Source organism: Vigna unguiculata, chromosome 9 (assembly GCF_037176805.1).
Source record: "Vigna unguiculata cultivar grain cowpea cultivar isolate G323 ecotype 2 chromosome 9, ASM3717680v1, whole genome shotgun sequence".
In the NCBI taxonomy this organism is placed as follows: domain Eukaryota; kingdom Viridiplantae; phylum Streptophyta; class Magnoliopsida; order Fabales; family Fabaceae; genus Vigna; species Vigna unguiculata.
In genome coordinates this window covers 40,241,704-40,261,983 of record NC_140800.1, presented here as the reverse complement: position 1 = coordinate 40,261,983, position 20,280 = coordinate 40,241,704, and the positions used below count along the sequence as shown (strand labels likewise).

General features: G+C 34.0%; 1 protein-coding gene across 4 annotated transcripts; it reads right to left on the bottom strand.

Annotated features, from left to right (window-relative positions):
- Positions 1 to 3,384: 3,384 nt before the first annotated feature.
- LOC114164166 (bromo-adjacent homology (BAH) domain-containing protein) lies at positions 3,385 to 20,023 on the bottom strand. 4 transcript variants are annotated; one of them, XM_028048717.2, is made up of 12 exons: positions 19,474 to 20,023; positions 18,091 to 18,259; positions 16,664 to 17,538; positions 12,488 to 12,514; positions 12,220 to 12,312; positions 10,078 to 10,156; positions 9,888 to 9,978; positions 6,397 to 6,502; positions 6,174 to 6,290; positions 5,995 to 6,082; positions 5,886 to 5,922; positions 3,385 to 3,717 (listed from the first exon to the last, which is right to left on the bottom strand). In XM_028048717.2, exons 1-10 carry the CDS (start codon positions 19,813 to 19,815, stop codon positions 6,029 to 6,031), a joined length of 1,953 nt encoding a protein of 650 aa, XP_027904518.1. In that variant the 5' UTR covers positions 19,816 to 20,023; the 3' UTR covers positions 3,385 to 3,717; positions 5,886 to 5,922; positions 5,995 to 6,028. The 4 variants fall into 4 exon arrangements, with proteins under 4 accessions (XP_027904518.1, XP_027904519.1, XP_027904521.1 ...); XM_028048718.2 differs by having other exon boundaries at positions 12,226 to 12,312; XM_028048720.2 differs by having other exon boundaries at positions 16,664 to 17,475.
- Between the last annotated feature and the right edge of the window lie 257 nt (positions 20,024 to 20,280).

The window sequence follows — 20,280 nt, the reverse complement described above, 5'->3', positions numbered from 1 at the left end:
AAATAAACATTAATTATTACTTTTACCCTCATATTTTTTATTCTTTCACTTTTATATGTATTTAATCTCTTTTAATTAATACATTTTATACAAAAGTATAATTTAAATTTGTTAGTACAAATTTATAGATACATTAACAATTCTTTTATTAAACTTCTAAAATTTTCAATTAAATTGTGAGGTATAAAGTTTATGAATATAAATTTCAAGGTTTAGTGTTTACGGATGTCTCACGTCTCACGTAGCACGTCGCACGTCTCACGTCGCATGTCGCACGTCTCTCACGTCCCACGTCCCAGGTGTCACATCTCACGTCTCACGTCTCAAATCCACATCACACGTCTTAAGTTTCACGTCCCACGTCCCACGTCCCACGTCTCACGTCGCACGTCCCATGTCCCACGTATCACGTCTCTCGACTCACGTCTCACGTCCCACGTCCCACGTCCCACGTCTCATGTCGCACGTCTCTCACGTCTCACGTCTCTCACGTCCCACATCTCTCACGTCCCACGTCTCAAGTGTCACGTTTCACGTCTCACATCTCAAATCTCACGTCCCACGTCTCAAGTTCCACGTCCCACGCCACATGTCTCACGTCCCACGTCTCATGTCGTACGTCCCACGTCTCACGTCTCACGTCTCAAATCCCACGTCCCACGTCTCACGTCTCTCATCTCACGTCTCACGTCTCTCGTCTCACGTCTCTCATCTCACGTCTCTCGTCTCTCGTCTCACGTCCCACGTCTCACGTTCCACGTCCCAGGTCTCACGTCTCACGTCCCAAGTCCCATGTCTTACGTCTCACGTCCCACGTCGTCTCACATCCCACGTCCTACGTTTCACGTCTACGTCCCACGTCTCACGTCCCACGTCCTACGTCTCACATCCCATGTCTCATGTTCTACGTCCCACGTCCTACGTCTCACGTCTCACGTCTCACATCTCACGTTGCACGTCCCACGTATCACGCCCACGTCTCACCTTCCACGTATCACGTCCACGTCTCACCTTCCACGTTGCACGTCTCACAATATTGCCTTGAAATACTTGATTCTTTCTTAAAGTAATGGTACTTTGGTTTACTTGTTGCAGTATAACTAAGGTTCTTCTTTGCTGTTTATCCTTATTCAGATAATAGTTTCTTATTGATCGAAAGAAGGAAGAGAAATGACATTATTTTACCAGAAATAGGAAAGCTAATCTCATGCAACAACAGTAATTTGAAGCTTTTGCAGATGTCTGTTATCATTACATGGATGATTTTAGAAAAGTGTTTAAATGTTGATAGGCAATATTTTTTTATTGATTTTCTGTTCTGACATTCAATATGCGAAGAGATGTGTAAAAAATCCATTTTTTGTAATCCAATTTTTTTTTATGATCTAATCCATTTAATATCTATTTTATTAAAAACTTAATCCATTTAAAATACATTTTATTGGATATGAATATCAATATGATATATATTTTATATATTTTATGAATTGAATATCTCTAAATCTAGATTTTTAAAATGGATAATCCAAAATATTCAATCCAAATTTTCAGTTTATATTTTTGGTTAGGTTAGGCCAAAAGTTGAGACCAACTAGTCCAAATTTAGTCGTATTTGATTGAGTTGGCGTGACCTTATACAAAATTTGGCCGAATTCTGTCAAGTCGGTCTCGATCAAAGTTCAGTTGAGTTAGCATTGGACTGAGTCGACTTAGACAAAATTTGACTGTATTCGAACGAGACAACTTCAACCAAAATTTGGTTGTATTCAACCTAGTTGACTCCAGTAAAAATTTGGTCGAATTCAATCGAGTTGGCCCCGATTGAGATTTGGTCGAGTCGATCTTGACCCAAATTTGGTCGTATTTGGCTGAGACGACCTAAAGTGAAATTTGGCCGTATAAATGAGTCGGTCACGATCGAAATTTGGCCGTATTCAACTTTGTCGGCCACAACCGAAATTCAACCGAATTTAATTGAGTTGGCTCCGGTCAAAATTCGATCATTTTGACCTCGACCAAAATTTGACCGAGTTGGTCCTGACCTAAATTTGATTCTGACCATAAAATATATAAAATATAAATTAAATTGATATCCAAATCCAATAAAATAGATTTTAAATGGATTAAATTTTTAATAGAATGGATATTAAATGGATTGGATCATAGAAAAAATAGAATGGATCATAAAAATTGAATTTTTTGCCCACCCTTATAAGTAATTCTCATATAACTCTTCAAATAAGAAAACTTCTCTCTAACATGTTTCATGCACAATTTAATAAAAAGTTTACGAAAGGGGCATCTTCACCCATGAACATATATTCCAAAGATTACTTGTTATGCTCTTTTTCAACAAATGTAATAATATAAGATGACTATGATATAAGAAAAAAAGGCAGCAAAAATCTCGATTTGATTTAAGAAATTTTCTATTTTATCAATCTTTTATCAGTTTTTATAAAAAAAATCTGTCTGTCAATAATTAGTATGGTTCAATAACAAAAAAGGACTTGCAACACTAAAAGTACGTTCATTCTACAACAAAACTAAAATATATTCAATAACCGCCATGAGCTCAACAAAGAAAAGACTGATTCTTTGACACAATTCATTGAAGAAAACCCGGTCCATATGATAAGTACAAATTAAGAAATAAAAAGAGCTTATGATAACGGAAGTCATGGAAGTTGCTAACTAGCCTAAAAAGTAAAATTGTCATAATATTTACAACAGCAAGAAAAGTACAAAATTTTATAGGAAGTGAGGACAAAAAGTTATTTGCCAATGAATAAGTGTAACTCATAATCCATTCCAGTATGATCATGGACAAAATTAATAACAATAATAGCTCTCAGTCAACTCAGACTAGGCTAACGCAACTTTAAAACCATGGACAAAGGAAAACATATAATCTTGGTCGTAAGGATAATCTTCCGTATAACAAATACAGTAAGTGGTCAGCATCGTGGAAGAAAATATAGAATGCAAAGGTATTAGAAAATAAACCATGGAATGGCACTGGACGACTGCCTTAGAACAACAAAATGACAATTATCAAGGGAGAAAGATGGATGGCCAGCAAATTTAGATTCATTGCTATGAATACTTGATTTTGAAACTTTAAAATATAATAATAAAATTTTTAAAATACTAACATAGCATATTTTTAATATTTAACAGAAAACAACACAAAGAATCTAATAAAAAATCTGAACTCGTAAATGACCACCATTAAGTGGTCGTGGAAATGCCTTATCTTGTAATTACCTAAGCAAGTACTTCAATTAACATTTTTTAAGCTTTAGAGGCTGTCTTGGCCATGGCAAGCCACTAAAAGCAAGTCACTTACCAAACTATCCTGGAACCATGTGTAGAAAGAAAGGATTCAATTTAACGACGGATGCATTAGCTAAGCATGGTCTTTCAATAAATACACATACCTATGATTGCTCATAGCTAAGCAGCCTTGAACTTGGCTGGTTTTTTTGGCCTTTCGGTCAATAACAAATAAGGCAAAAGTAATATATAGCCAAACTTTTCATATTTCCCACCAAAAGACCAAACAGCTAACACCGAGAACCACCTTGATCGGCAGGGATTTGCAATGAAGTGAGCTTCTATAAACGCCCAAACCCCCAAATAGTAGTATTTACAACTGCCAAACCAAAATATGCGTAATGCAACTCACTGCCTCAATGAACAAGTCAATCCCAGTCACTGCGAATCAAATATTCATAACATATTAGTTTGACAAACCATACTAGAAAAACACCTACGGTACAGGGAAAAATATAAATATCAAGCCCTCCATTCAACGTAGCCTGAAGTGTATTTATTGACTAAAAAAACCTGAAAGGGCTATTTTTGGAGGGATACAAAGAATAACTATAAGATAATGAAAAAAAGAAAATGCTTAATCGAAGCATACCTAATTCTTTTAATTGTGTACAAAAGACAGAAAAAAATATATAACAATTTAAAAAATATTCAGTAATCAGTGTTAGGAGACAAACCGAGCAGTTCAAAGTGATAACAATTGTATTGGTAATAAGGATGACAAATAAACTCAACCTCGTGAGTATTATTGAAAAATTCTCTCATTAACTCGGATATGGGTAATACCCAATTTATTGAGTTGGGGTATTGGACAGCAATATGTATGCATATACCTGCACAGTACTAGTTCTCACACTCTTCCTAATACTCATCTCGTCTCACAGTTTACTAGGTAACCTAATATTTTTAGTCTTTAGTTTTATAACTTTTCTTTTTGTTTAGCTACACACTTTTTCCTCTCTTCTATAATTGTTTGGTTTGATTTATATCCATGAAATTCAGTCACACATCCAAAGTAGTTTCTTTTATTATAACCATTGTGCGGTTATATTCAAATGATATATCATCAGTTACAATGAATCAAATTTGACCCACATTTAATCTCACATTTGAATATTTATACTCCTTTTTAATATTTTTATTAATTATTTTTTTCACATAAACCCTTCATTTAGTAGGGAATATAAAAAACTTTTTATTATTAACCATAATATAAAAAACATTTGAAAAGTTTTCTTAGATCTTCACATAACTTCTCACCTTACCATGTTTTTAATTATACATTTTTTTTTCTTTCTGTCATTTCATTGAATGGTGTATCAAATTGTTTCTAAGACACATTTGATCCTTTTTACTTTTTTATAATATTTTTATTTGTTGTTTATTTTAATCATGTAAAATATTATTTTAATAATTTTGTATATAATTATTTTTATTTTCTAACTCATTATCATAATGGTAATTTATCATCGTAATTGTACAAAAACATTTTAGTTAATGTTAAGATATCATTAATATCTTATTTTCTGTTTCTATTGTTATTAGTCTTCATATGTATTTTGGACTTAGCCCATATTTTCTTTATTATAAATATAACCCCTTCTCTATATTCAACTGTTACTATAATATAATAACTTAATGTTATTGAAATGAAAGATTTATGTTAAATTTCATTTTTTTTTGTGCGATTTCGTTCAAGTAGTGTATATTATAATTTCTATCCGTGTATAAAAAAATATTTCATCAGAATTTACAGAGAGAGTAAAAATACATTTTAAAACTTTGATAGATTTTTTTTTATATATTTTTTAAAATATTTCTAATTTTATTAACTTTGTTTCATTAACATTTGCAAGTTTGCAAATAAATTTAATATTTTGGTACTAATAAAAATTTATTCGGTACTCTAATTTGAAATATATACAATTATAATTTCTTTCTAAATATTTGATACTAAAAAAAATAATACATCCCTTTTGATATTGAATATTAAATAATATCAATTTTCCTGTCTTGATCTTTTATAAAAATTAATCAATTGATATTGAAATAGTAAGAAAATTGATATGGGTATACTCATTACCCAATAGGAATGAGGATGAGATAAAAATGTTATACCGATTTTGTAAGGATGAGTTAGGCTCATCCTCCCTTAGCAATGTCACCCACTACCAGACTATCCACAAATATGTAGTTTCATGCACAAACTATGTCTCGGGTATGAAAGGTGTGTTGAGATCCACACCAATTAGAGATAAGTAAATATATAGTTTATAAGCCAAGACAATCCTCACCTTACAATTTTGTGAGGATGAGTTAAGCTTAAATTCAATTCCTAACCACTTTAATTTCTATTTACCCACAAATGAGAAAAATGTCTAGCATAATTTAATATTGAAAACAACCTAGTTGATCAAATTAAAAAAGTATGGGTGAGAAACAGAACAGAAACCAAAGAGGATTTTACTGAAGAGGAAACAAACAACAAATTGATTCAGTTGGCAAGAAATATACAAGTGCAAATTCAGTACTAGAAGTGGAAAACTTACAAATTCATTAGATCCAGAAGCGCCAAGAATTCGGTCACTGCAAAAAAGTGATATAAAAATAGTAAAAGAAGATTTAAGGAAGAAAAACTTTCTTTTAAGGAGAACTTACCACTAAAAACGTGTATATGGTCAATGGATGTCAGTTAAGTTTTAGACTTCAGCTTAGCTTTGAGTTTTCTCAACTGCTCGCCTTGTTGCTTAAGGGGTGAAAACATGATAAAAAAATCAAGATGGAATAAATAAAACAAATGAATATGATTTATGGGACATAACTGAAAGATTTTATACCTTATATAATATTCTCAATGATTTGTTTGCTCTTTCTTGCAGTAAGCACCACTCTATGGCCATGTCATATTCAATATTGTTGGGCTGAGAACAATGTGAAGTAGATACAGCATCTTTCTGTACAACCAAAATCATACTAACAAATAAATGAAAATGAACCAACTATTTAACAAATATTTCCAAAATTCGCCTAAAATATGAACAAAAAAGATAGATCATGTACCATTTCTCGTTGCATCTGCATTCTAAGTTGATCAACAACATGATGCCCATAGAATACTGGCTTCTTTTCTGGAAAGTAAGGAACTCCAAAGCTTCCAACAAGGGGTCTAACAAGTAAGAAAATTAAATGCTTTTTAACAAAAACAGATAACTCATAAATTGACTTAATTTTTAAACTGATAAAGCTCAATGTAGTGACTAATCACATGGTAAATTAGTGAATATAACAGCCAAAGTTCATTTACTATATAAGGAGTCACTCTTGCAACTGCAGCAACAAGTGTTTCCATATTTTCCAATGTTGTGAACATGAGATCTTACATGAAATTGGAAGGGGGATCACAATATGAAAGGTAACATATTTTTCCGAAAACACTGTAAAACTAAGCAATCGTAGTAATTTGTCAATAATAGCTTCCCAAACAAGGGACTTCATCTCAGTGTAGTAGGCATCATGGGATAAACGATATGATTCAATACTATTCATGACTCTGACAATGTGAATTACTTTTTATTCCTATGATTGCCAATCTTATTCCCCCAACAAGAGCAAATCTAGTGGCCCCCCAAACCATCTACTGCACACCTCGTCTATCTTCTTCCATCATTTTCTTCTCTTCATTTCTTCTAATTTCATTTCTACAATGGAGCTCTTAATCTTCATTTGATGAAAAAATAGAGTGACCAACTGTTTGTGTTCTCTCTTTTCGTATGTTGAAGTGTTGGTTTTGGAACCCTGTTTCTGTGTTATTTACAGGTTCTTAGATGTCGTATAATGCCTTATTTTGTTAAAAGAACGGCTCAAGCCAAAAAGGAGGTAGTAATACTACAAAAGTGTTCCCTCATAGAGACTTCAAGTGAAATGTAAATTTTGTTTGGTAGGAGTAGCAAGAATGGAGCATCATCTTACAAAATGTGAGTGCTTTGCTAAGTGTTTAGGGTGATGACCTTTTACAAATACTTGAATCCGTTGAGGGATGTATTAATCTCTTCAACATTCTTTCCAATATTTTCACCCCCAAATTGGTATAAGCGCCTAGTCCAATCCAACCCTCTGTTATTTTCCGCTGAGAACATCAAGAGCCACCCCCAAACATCATCTCTTTCTGTAATGAGCATTGGGTCTTTTTTATCAAATCAAGTGATGGAAAACCAACATATAGAAATGTTGACTGACTCAAGAAAATTGCAATTTCATGAATGGTAATGAATTACCAATTAATTGGCAAGTAGTCATCTTTATCTAAATGTTAAAGGTTGAGGGAGAATATGGTAGGTGTTTAGAGACTCCTACCTATCATGAGGTGAGGGTTTCCCTTCTTGAACAAATCAATTGATAACACCCAAAGGGGTTCATAGAAATATAAGAGCTTAGAAGAAATGGTGATGCACCTTGATATATGTGATAGTCAAATGAATGAGAAAGGAAGACTACTAACTAATTTTCTCCATAATGGTCCAAGTGAGAGAACTTTTTGAAGTCTTCATCGATAGAAGTTGTGTGATAAGAGATGGCGGCACATAAATGTTGGAGTTGTTGGAAAATATGGTGAAAAGAAGTGGGGAGGAGAATGTAGTCCCCTTGTGTTCTGCAGCTCATTGCGTTGACCTAATCCTTGAGGACATTGGAGAGCTTTCATATTCTACAATACGGTTGAGAATAAGGAGTTTTGGAGAGAAATGAAACTTGAGAAATCATTCTCAGCTGATTATTTTTTAATATAGAAAAGTATGCAATCTCAAATACAAAAAGGTTGATAAGAAAATCTAATCCCTAGGACCCAATTTGATTGACAAGTACAACAAGAAATAACTTTACGAGATATTGGAGAAGACAATAATAAACTTTTTGATAGATCGGGGAATAAAGATAGGGTTTGGAATGTATACTATAGAAAGAAATTTAAGAATAATCATAGTTAGTTGCTATGGGGCAGAGACTTTTGCAAAGTCTATATATAGTCTTATCCCTTAGGGGGACAGGGATAGGGAGGATAGGGAGGACTGTAGTTTTGTAAACCGGGAATGCCCTATGAAAGGAAGATTGTTTCCTTTGTAAATGATTGTTGAATTACTTGAGGAATAGTTAGTGTAAGGGGTTCTATATACCTCCCTTTGATTGAGCCACTTTAATCTTCTGAAAGTAGCTATATACATGTCTTTTCAGCTGGGAAATTTTGGAACCGTTATTCTCTATAAGAAAAATATTTCTCTATTTTCTTATTCATCACAAATCTTACAATTCACAATAAGAATCAATTCATGATTCAAACAATTGACTTTCCGATTCATGAGTTGCAAGCTTATTCAACTACCATGCTTCATCTTAGTCGGAGCTTTGGATTTCTATATCATTTTATATATCATGCCAGGAATCCTACGAAGTTTGTAGTGCATTAGGGTTTGGTCTCTGCCGCTGAGATTGCAACAATACCTTGACCAAATTATTAATAAATATAAATGCATTATGTTACTCATATTATATTATATTCTTGCACAAGCCAAATGCACAAAGACAAACTAATTCATATACACTTGTTTTAAAAAGCATATACTAGGAAAACACAACTCCAACTTCAGTGTATTGGGCTTCGAACGTTACCATACCTAACTCCTAGCTTCTTCATCTGTTGGAAGTTTCACATCGACTAGAAATAAGACGAATTTATAGTATATAAATAAGTGCAAACCTTACCTTACAAGCTGGTTTTGTGGAGTATAATTAAGCTTAAAATTCATTTCTTAACATGGTATCAAAGTAAGATTTTAGAGTCTATCCTAGCGAGATTTGAGTTTGTTGCACATATCATTTCACCCGTTATCGGACTACCCATTATTGTCTAGTCTCACGCACGAGATGTATATACCTAAGTATGAGGGAGTGTTGGAAGTCCCACATCGACTAGAGATATGGTGAGTTTATAGTATATAAGTGGATGCAAACCTCAACTTACAAACCGGTTTTGAGAGTTGAATTAGGCTTAAAGTTCACTTCATAACCGTCCCTAAACAACCTTACAAAGGACTACGTCACAAAAAAATCATCCAATGGAAGTGAAAAATAAAGAATACACACAAAGTGACATACATAAGTATATACCAACAATCATTTGATTGCTCTAAAGTGAGAATCCCTTTAGAGAGCAAGTGAGGAATTATAGCCATTGGTGAGCAATCAAAAATTAAATTATGATTAAATGCACACACACATGTATGATAAAATATGCAGTTGTTTAGAAATCTCAGCTCTAACTTTTTTAAGTAAAGGCTAAAACTCTCCAATTGAAGAATCATGTGAGGAAAAAAAGGGGGCAACTATCGACCATTAAAACTTACCAGGAATGACAAAGTCAATACAAAAAAAGACACTAATGTTGAATAAGACCTCATTATATTTCAAAATAGAATGATCAAAGACAAAAAAAGTCACTACTAATGAAAAAGATCTCATTATAAATGCAGTTATCATGCAACATGGGGTTGAATACATACAGTCCATTTGACAATAACAAGCAGCCCTCATCTAGTTCTCTAACAACCTTTGCTGCTGCTTCCACTTTCTTAAATATAGCAAAAGCTTGACCTGCACAAAAACCAATATTACACCATTATTATATTCAAGCTGATTAACGGAAGAAGGGGGGGGTTAACAAGGTTTGAAAAAAAGAACTCTAGTTCCAACCAGAATGAGGGCTAGTGTAGTCAGTTCTGTGGAACACCTTTGCAGTGCAACGTTCTTTAAAGCCAGTCCAAATAATATTCTGTTATTTAGAACAAAAATAAATTACTCAATGAAACTGGCGACAGGAAGCACACCGAGGTAACAACAAACTGGTAGAAACATTAACTGCCACGAATAAAATAGTAAAATCAAAAGCTATTTATTCCAGTAGGAACTTTTTGTTAATAGTAATTTATGCATTGCAACAACACACGCCAAAAGTGCTTAGGGACAAAATATTCAACAACAATCATTGTCCTATGACGGAGGCCAAGTGAGCATGGTAGTCAAAATCGTGATCCAGAACTTAAGATCGTATGAGTCAACGAACGTCTTCTCCCTCTCCGATCTCGCTTCACTTATGAGTTTTAACATAAAACTCACGATCTTCGCAGATCGTGCTGGATCACAGTTGTAAATCGCAACTCGTGTGGAAGTGGCGATTCTCACTATGCAGTCCCTCCCAATGGTGAGGGAGAAGCCAACAGAGCTTGGGTCGGTGCTTCTCTCGCGGTCTGCTTATGCAATCCCTCCCGATGGTGAGGGAGAATAAGTGAACATACCTCGCAGCGGTGGCACCTCTATCAACGACGACTCTCAACGACGACTCTCGCGGCATCAACTTGGTACTATGGTGGCCGCAACATTGGCCTCACTACAACTCTCTTCGTGAGGGGGTGGTGGGTGACAACTCTAGGGTTTGTCTTAATGGGTTGGAATTGTTTTCTGACCTAAAAAGGTTAGCCAATTTAGTTTAAGCTCAATTGCTAAAATTTTACTACAAAAAAAAAAAGTGCCTCCCTTGAAAAACCATTGCACCCAAAAATAAAATAAGTGACTCTAAAAAATGTTCAAACTGCCACGCAAAAGAGTGACTCCCTCTCTTCTATAACTGAGAAAAACCGCCACATGTGACCCCCTCTCTTCGCACAAGTGAAACCCGTGCATACTTGTTCCATGGATGAAAATAAGTGTTGCTCTCCCTTCATTAAAATGTGTTCAGACTACCATTCTTCCATCTCCAAAATACAAAAAATATTACTTCTTTTTCAGCTATTTAAAGATGTACTATTTCATTTTATATATTATGAAGTTCAAAATTATGAATTTTGAGTGGCATATAATGATTTTGTGTGAATATAAGTTTTATAAAATTTGTAGTATCCTACAATCCATGTAACGATCTTCCGATTTACAATTTATATTTCCCTTTCCGATCTTGAGTAAGATCTTGATTTTGACTAGCTTGCAAGTGAGCTAAGTCCCAATGGAATGATTGAGTTATTATGCTCTTAAATAGAAAGAGTTGCACACATACTATAAGTCATAGTTTTTGGAGTTAGTTTTTGGCCTAGTTATAACCGCTTGATCTAACATTTGATCGAAGCCAAGGTTACAAACTTGATTTTTGACAACATAATGGTTGAAAGGTGATTGTTGTATGTTGCATCAGTTGTTCTTTGACGAAAATCAAATGGACTAAGTTAGAATTGAATTATGACACTTGAATTGTTACATTCTTAAATAGGAATTATTCCTTGATTATATAAGCTATAGTTTTTGCCCTAGTGAAAAGAGGTCAGTCCAACACATACTCTTCAGCTGACATCATGACACTTGCCATCTATGGCTTTTTGTTAATGTAAGGAAACCGCCACCATAAGAATCAACTTAAGATTGTTCTTTAATCCCCACAGGAAAAATATAAGGAAAAATCCATGAATTCAAGTAAATGCATCAATTCAAAATACGAAAAATTAGTGGTTGATTTTGCTTTTAGGCAAGCAAACGAGTCAATTCATCAATTAAAAAGGAATTAGAAAACCTATAAAGTGAATGTCACCGGTAAATAGATAAAGAATTAGAAAGATATAAGGAAAAGACCTATAAAGTCAAGTGAATGGACCATCTCAAAGGCTAGAAAAACAATACTTCAATTTGTGGACAGGAAACAAAATCAGCTTCTATTCCAAATCAAATGAACATTTTCCATAACAAGATTTAACATGCTAGCTTTAAATAGTACTTTTTATACGTTGTAGGATCTGTATTCAAGTTCTCCACCTAATGAATAAGAATACATAAATTGGGAATAATTATTACCTGTACCTCTGATGAAGATAAAGATGGATCCAAGTTTTGAAGTAGCACAAGTTTTCCTTGCTCAAAAGCAGATTTCATTTTTTCTTCCCAAGGCTGAAAATAATATAAATCATCCATAATGTCTCAAGCTTTATTTCACTATATCTCAGTCAAAAACATCAGCCAAAACAAGCAAAATCATAGATACCATAGTTCATTGCATTGCATCCTACAAGTAATTTCAGTTAAAGAAAGGCAATCGAGAGAATAAAAAGAAAAAAGAACTTACAATTTCCCTAAACCATTTGCTTCTATCCTGTGACAAAATGGAGGGGGAAATTGAATAAGAACACCACCAAAGTAACAAACTACTTGAATTGATGTTAACAAGAAACACACAGCAAAATCAACTAAGCCATTAGAAACAATTAACAACCAAAAATGCCATTATTTAAAAAATTTCTTAAAATATAATTATTCCCTTAAAAAAACATTCCAACAGGATTGCCCATTGAAATAAACCTGAAAAAGGAAATTACATAGGAGATGCTCAAAAGAGTTTCTTCAATTCCTTAACATTAACAATTGTAGTTTATTTATTGTCGCTAATGAGAGTTGGTTAGATTACGTATTTAACCGAGTCATTGATGAGAAATGGTCATGGGTGATCCAATTAATCAAACTCCTTTAACGAGATAGGATTTGTATTGTGTTAATGATTGGTATAGAAAAAAACAACTGAAAGCAAAAACATGCAAATCCTATCCATAGTACTAAATTGCATTCATATTTGTCAGTTCATCACAATGGAAGAACGATTGCATCTTTGCAGCTATAGGCCATCATGTTGAGGGCCACCGAGTTGAGTTGCAACTCCTTGTCATACCTAAAGACATGCACAAATCGAGGCTGTTGCCGCAACTGCATCAACAGGTATAAAGCCCATTTTGACCCTAAAAAATATCATTTTAAGGTTTTACAAGTAAATCATGGAATTTAAACCTGCTTTGGCCGCCCTATTAAACTTATTGTTGCACTGAAAACCAAACCTGTTTTGACCTATCTTTTTAATTTTGGAACAGTAACTAAACCAGTGAAAATAGAGATTCAAAGTCCAATGAACTGAGCATAGTTAAACCAATGATAATTAATAATATGATTTTAATTCTAATGTCCTAGATAACAAAAATTATACAAAAAAATAACGTAAAACTTATAAATTCATAGTTCAAAAAATAAACTTCACTAAAAGATGTCATAACTCAGCATACAATACCCAAATTAAAATAAAACTAAATCAAACGTGATAAAATTTAAGTTCAAAAACAAAAACACATTAACACCTAATAAAGTTTATTAAAAGGTAACAACAATACCAACATAAATAAATATAATCGATGCAATTATCATTATAAGCTTTGAAATATACTAATCATCATAATTATGAGCTTTGAAATACATTAATTGTCATAATTTAACGAAATAAAAGGCTCCTCACTACAAACCAATTTGTATTGGTTCAACCCATCTTAGACAAGTACTATACATTACCAAAGGTGTCAAAATAGGTCATAACCAACAAACCAACCAAACTCACGACAAGTTCAAGCAAGGTTAGGCTACAAAACTTGAAGCCACACCAAATCTAAGTCAAAATCAATCCAACTCACATAACCTATGACCTAAACTAATTTGAGACAAGTTGACCTATTTTCATAATGAAAACAAATATGTAGACATTTCACATATCAATAACTAAGATTAAGAAAATCATCTTTTTTAGGCTTAATTATATTTCGAGTTCCTCATAAATTTAGATATTTTCAATTGAGTTCCTATTATATTTGTGGTTTATTAAGTACTGAAAATTTGTATAATTTTCAATTGAGTCTTTGTCATATTAGTAAAAATTGTGTTTCAAATTTTAAGATCCTACAAGTCTATGATCTTTTTCTCCTTCCCCAATCTCACATTGTCTGAAAGTCACATTTTTGGAGGATTGACTTGGATCGATACTGGAAATCACAACTTGCGTGGGAGCGTGGAGTCTCAGAATGTAGTCCCTCCATGCAGTGAGGGAGAAGCTAACATACCTAGTGGTGACACTTCTCACGACAATGCTACTCATAACGGCAACTCCCACAACAAAGCCTCGCACAACCTCGCGATGCAATCCCTTTTAGCCGCAAAGAAGAAGTCAACATACCTCGCGGCAACACTTCTCGCGGAGTCAATGTTAGCCATGTTGGCACCTCTTGCAATCTCGACGTACCTTGCAGTGGCCCAGCCTCAACACTCCTCTCATGAGGCCACTCATGTTGCACGGCACCAACATTCTGATTTGTGACAAATCTAGGGCTTTTAATGGGTTGGGATAGGGACCCATTTTCTAACATAAAACTCTAGCCCATTTTATTGTTTCAAAGCCCAATTACGAAACAATGACTCCCATTGGAAAACTATGACTACTTATAAAAAACAAAAAAAATGTTACTCCCTCTAGATAGTGCATTTTGTTATTGTTTTGTAATTAGGAAGAAGTTACTTTTATGTAACTAGGATACGGTGTTAACACGTCATGATGTACTATTTTATATATTATATAGTTCAATTATGAATTATGAATGAGATATAATGATTTTGCATGTTTTAATATAATTTCATAAAATTTAAAGGATCTAACAATCCGTGTTACAATCTCCCAATTTCTTATTTATATTTCTTGTTCTAATCTTGAGTAAGATCTCAATTTTGACTACCTTGGTCCTTGTCGTTAAATTTTTCCACTAATTGGGTGACGTGTCTACAATCTTGCCCAATCATCTTGCTTATTTCTCTCCATATGTTATTTTATGTTAATATTAAACTACGTAGTTTTGTAGTTAATACGACAAGGAAAATCTCGTTGAATTGAGACTGGAAGGGAAAAGAAAACAAAAATGTATTGGATGAGGGGAAACTACACGATGTTGGAGGACTACAGAATAAGTGTTGGGAGACTACAAAAAAAAACGAATATTATATTCACAACCCAATCGAAAATTGTCCATATTTATCAAGGAATTGAAACTTAATTAAGCTTAATTTAAATTTGACAATTTAAATTTGACAAGTCAGCCAACCAACCAATGATGGGACAAGCCAACTTGAAAATTTTTTAAGTCACCACAAAGTAAGTCGAATTGAGTTAACTTGCTTTTAGCTCAACCCATGCGAATTGGGTTGGCTCTCTTTCACAAATCTTATATACATAAGATACAAACGTTTGAACCCATAATAGTTAGTAGCAAATAGCAATGCAAAGCGACCACCATCCAAAATCATTATACCAAGACAATTGTTATTTTATCCCTAAGTTGGTGTATATGACATGAATCCTCATTGTAGCTAAACAAAGAAAGAAAGGAGTAAGCCTCAATGGAAATGTCATGACAAGTTATTGAAAATGTCAAGAGACAAAATACAAGATGGAGGGAATGAATTGCATATGAGGGATAGTGAAATAATAGGATGAAAAACATAGATTATAGTTCAAAAGATAAAATTACCCTTTTATACTTAACGAAAATAACACCTAAAAGTAAGACACCTTTTGGGATCATAATTGTGCACCATAGGTCAAACCAAGATTTCAACACAAAATATGTCTCTTTGAATTTGGACATAACACACAACATACGGCCACAAAGCCAATGTATTACGCAACCTTTCTACCAAAAGTGACGTTACTCCACTTCACATAAACATGATAGTGACATTAACATGCGATATTGACTAATGTGTTCTAACCCAAAATAAGATTGAATGAAGTAATTTCTTCTCTTAGAGGCTGGCCCAAAAAATTATGTGAAGCACTACAATGTGAAACCACAAGGATTTTGGCTCTTAGCAAGTCAAGATCTCATAATGACCAAAAATATAACTAACACCTTTCTTACAAGGCTTGAACAATTCTCACCACACAAGCAATTTTATGAGATTGAATTAGAAAATGTCATAAACACGTTGCACCATTAACATTGCCCCAGTCTATGCCTATAGCCCTCAATGTGAAAAGGGGTGTTGGCAAATTGTCTTAATTGCAATCACACCTAGATAACATATATAATGAGAGATCTAATGTGTGAGGGGTTGATTAAAAAAGTTTAAGACTTTTATTGTGGAACCCCATGTTGTCAACTCTTAGAGGGTTGAAATTTAGCATCAACTATTGGTATGGTCAATGTAGTCCTTATAAAGGCTAGGGAATCCTCACCTTATAGGTCAATTATTTGGGATTACGTTTGGCCAACATTCGATGACTTTTGTTGGCATGGTTCCCATTGAAAAACAAGGAAGATTATTTGATAAGAAAAAAAAGAAGACTATCTTGTTCACTTGGTTGTGTGGTGAAGTAGTAAGGTAAGAAGTGCCAAGAGAACAATAACTATGAAGACAAAGAGAAAGGGCTTGCGATGCAACTTACATCATCAGGTCTTCGAGTAACTTCTGTTGGGTGAAAATCTCTCTTAAGTTCCACATTCGACGAAATCACTGAAGAGTCTTTGCACAACTTGTCACTTGTCAGTTTTGTTGTCTTGTCAACCTTTAACCTCTTGGAAGGAAGCTCCTCCACATCACAAGAATCCACTTCGCCTTGAAGCTTATATTTATCTTTAGATGAAGATGGAGCTACAATCTTCACATCATCGTCACTATCATCATCATCGTCATAAATAATAAGCTTTCGACTTTTCCCAATATTGTTCATCTTTGCACTAGAAACCTTACCAAAACCACCCCGATTTTCCTTCTTGGAAGCCATTTCCTCCACTAGTCCCTTATTAAATTGTCCAACCGAAACATCAACATCCTCGTGGTCGTCCTTTCCTAAATTAACTCTAGACGTGGAAATGTTCTTCTCAATAAAGTCATTTCCATGCCCATTGTCCAATTTAGCCATTTTCAAACCGGTTCTAGAACCGTGTGATAATTTAGAAAATGTTTTTTGTTTAACAAAGGAGGCCTTGTGACCTCCATTTTCTTCAACTTTATCTTGAGGTGCACTCTTGTTGTTGGAAACCAGGTGCAAAGAATCATTAAGTTCACTTGCTTCCTTCACACCAGTTCTCAAAGTAGGTTTTTTTCCCAACGATGATTTAGAAACAGCTTTTTCTCTAGCTAATGCGTCAAAACACTTGCCATCTGGTTTTTCAATCAATGGCTGACTGTTATTTTGACTCAAAAGCGCCACAGCTTCATTATATGCCGTGTAGTTCCCGCTAACCTCTTTCTTTTCTAAACAGGGTTTCACAATATCAACATGCTTTCGACTATCTAATTTGTTAAAAATATTTTTAACTGCAACAATTAGAGAAACAAATTCACAATATATTCAAAAATTTAAAACTAAATAGAATTAGACTCATTGCACATGATTTAGGGTCAACAACATCAATGAAATTTCTAGTACTACAACAACAGAAACAGTGTAACTTATCAATTTAATATTCAAAATAAATTGAAGGCTCAATTTATATATACAAATAAATAAACATATCCCATAATTAAAAATTTGCATTACACAAGAAAAACGTTCAACATGCATTTGGAAAATGTTCAGTTTACAAGTTTCTCAATATTTGCAGACTTCTCCAGAATTCCCCCTAATTAGCTGGATTCAATATTAGAATACATATTCCATTTGTAAGAGTAAGAGGGTGCCATGTGGTAGTCTTTTCTTTTCTCTCGTTTTTTTTTTTGGACAAAATTATGTTTTTGATGATCTTTCTAAGTATAGGACATGAATAGTGATGTATGAGGTTCCCCTAAATACCCATAGGTGTAAGTGTAATTCCATTTCACAACTGAGGAATTTTTTAGAATAATTTTCAAAATGATGGGATAGCATACCTTCAATTCCAGCAATCTTGTCATCTATCTTATCCAATATCTTACACTTTCCAACATCAAAGAAACGATGGAATACAAATTCAGCCATTTTAACTTCTGCATATGATGGATATGGATTCCTGCTGTCCTTAGAAATGCAAATAATATTGCATTTTCCGGCAATAGCTTCCTGATGCAATATACAAAATGAACAAAAAATAGCAAGCTTTTAAGATGTTGCCAGTCCACTCCAGACCAAGAAAAAAAAATCATGCAATGGTTTCAGGATTAAAAAGAAGCACTAGTTCAAATTAAATTATACAAACAACAATTTAAGACCCAGTCCACTCCAGACCAAGAAAAAAAAAATCATGCAATGGTTTCAGTATTAAAAAGAAGCACTAGTTCAAATTAAATTATACAAACAACAATTTAAGACCCAGTCCACTCCAGACCAAGAAAAAAAAAATCATGCAATGGTTTCAGTATTAAAAAGAAGCACTAGTTCAAATTAAATTATACAAACAACAATTTAAGACCCACGGGTTCCACCTTTAAATAGCAAACAAATACACACACGTAATAACATGATTACAAATTAGAAACAAATCTCCCCCTCCAGAAATTATTGTGTTGTGCCTCTGCTAAGACTTAAACATATAAGGAGAGTCCTGCCCAAAAGACTGGGAGAACTCCAAGACTTGATACCACATCAAGTGATTTTTCTACTTAATATGAAACTCTTAACCTCCACCCTTAAGAACTGACGTCCACAACAGTTTTCACTCGGTCAACACTCACACAAGCTAGCCCTTTTCACTGTGACATTGGTTTGCACCTTAATCCAGCCTATAAGTAACCTTTTCCAGGTTTGACTCTCAATGAAAGTATCATTTGCCAGGACTTACATGAATCAGAACAACCCAACCCAAAAGAGTGGCTCCTAAGGTATAAAAATTTAGGCTTAAATATCAAATCAAGAAATCTATTCTACTCAATATGGAACTCCTAACAACCTCCATTTGACAAAATCCATTCCCTTCCATTTCTATCTAAATAATTCTAAACAATAATGTAATGCTAACTTCATTCCAGTTGACTTCATCTCGTTCCACCACATTTCATTTCATTCCAATGACCATTAAACAACCACACATAGCCAAGAAGTTCACAATGGAATAACTTAAAACACACCCTCTAAATTGTTCCATCGTGCTTAAACAATGAAACATTAATGACGCTAATAAAGCTTCATTAGTAGACACTAAACAGTCACCGATTCACTCTTCCCCCGTACTTCGTTCTAACGGACAGCAGAGAAGAAATTCACATTCAACAAGGCGATTTAACAACATCAGAAAAGTAGAGTATAACCCTAGTCGAACATTAAGAAAAACAAATTACCAGGGGATTGACGTTTGCAAGCCCTTCACCTTCACCAGATGCCAGAAACAACTCGTTCTCGAGTGCGTCATTTCCTTCCAAAAAGTTTACAATCTCGGAAGGACGAAAATACCACAGAACCTTGACTCTCTTGTTCTTATCAGCGGTCTCCCATATTTTAATGATTTTACCAATGTAATGCTCGGGCTCGCCTTCCTTGTATAGAAACACCGAGTCAAAGAGCGAGTATTCCACACCATCGTAGAAAAACGAGTCGAAAAAGCGCACGTCCTTCTTCCTCCCGCCAACCGATCTCATATTACCCCACTTGAACTCGATAACTTCTTCTCCTGCTTCTACCATATTCTGATCGTGTAATCAAGAGAAAAAATTTGGAGAAAATTTGGTACCGGTGTAAACAGTTGATGCGATTAATATGGTGTAGGGTCACCGTGTAGGGTGGATTCCTCGGTCGAGTAGACACGGCGGTAACGGTTAGTACCGAACAACGCAACCCCAGTAGCTTCGCAAAACCCTAAAGGAATGTGTGTGGAAGAATGCAACGGAAACCTCCTGATTTTATTTTGGCTTAAATATAAATCTGGTCACAATATTTTTTTTCTTTATTTTAATTTGATTTTCATTTTTCTTTTGTATTTAATCGAAATTTCCGAATTTTTTAATTTTTTTAATTTTTTATCTTTTTTTTTTAAATTGCATGTGTCAATTTACAATTATATTATTGTCATTTACAATTATATTTTTGTCAGATTATATTATTTATTTTTCTTCAATTTAGTTTTATTATTTATTATTTTATTTAATTAT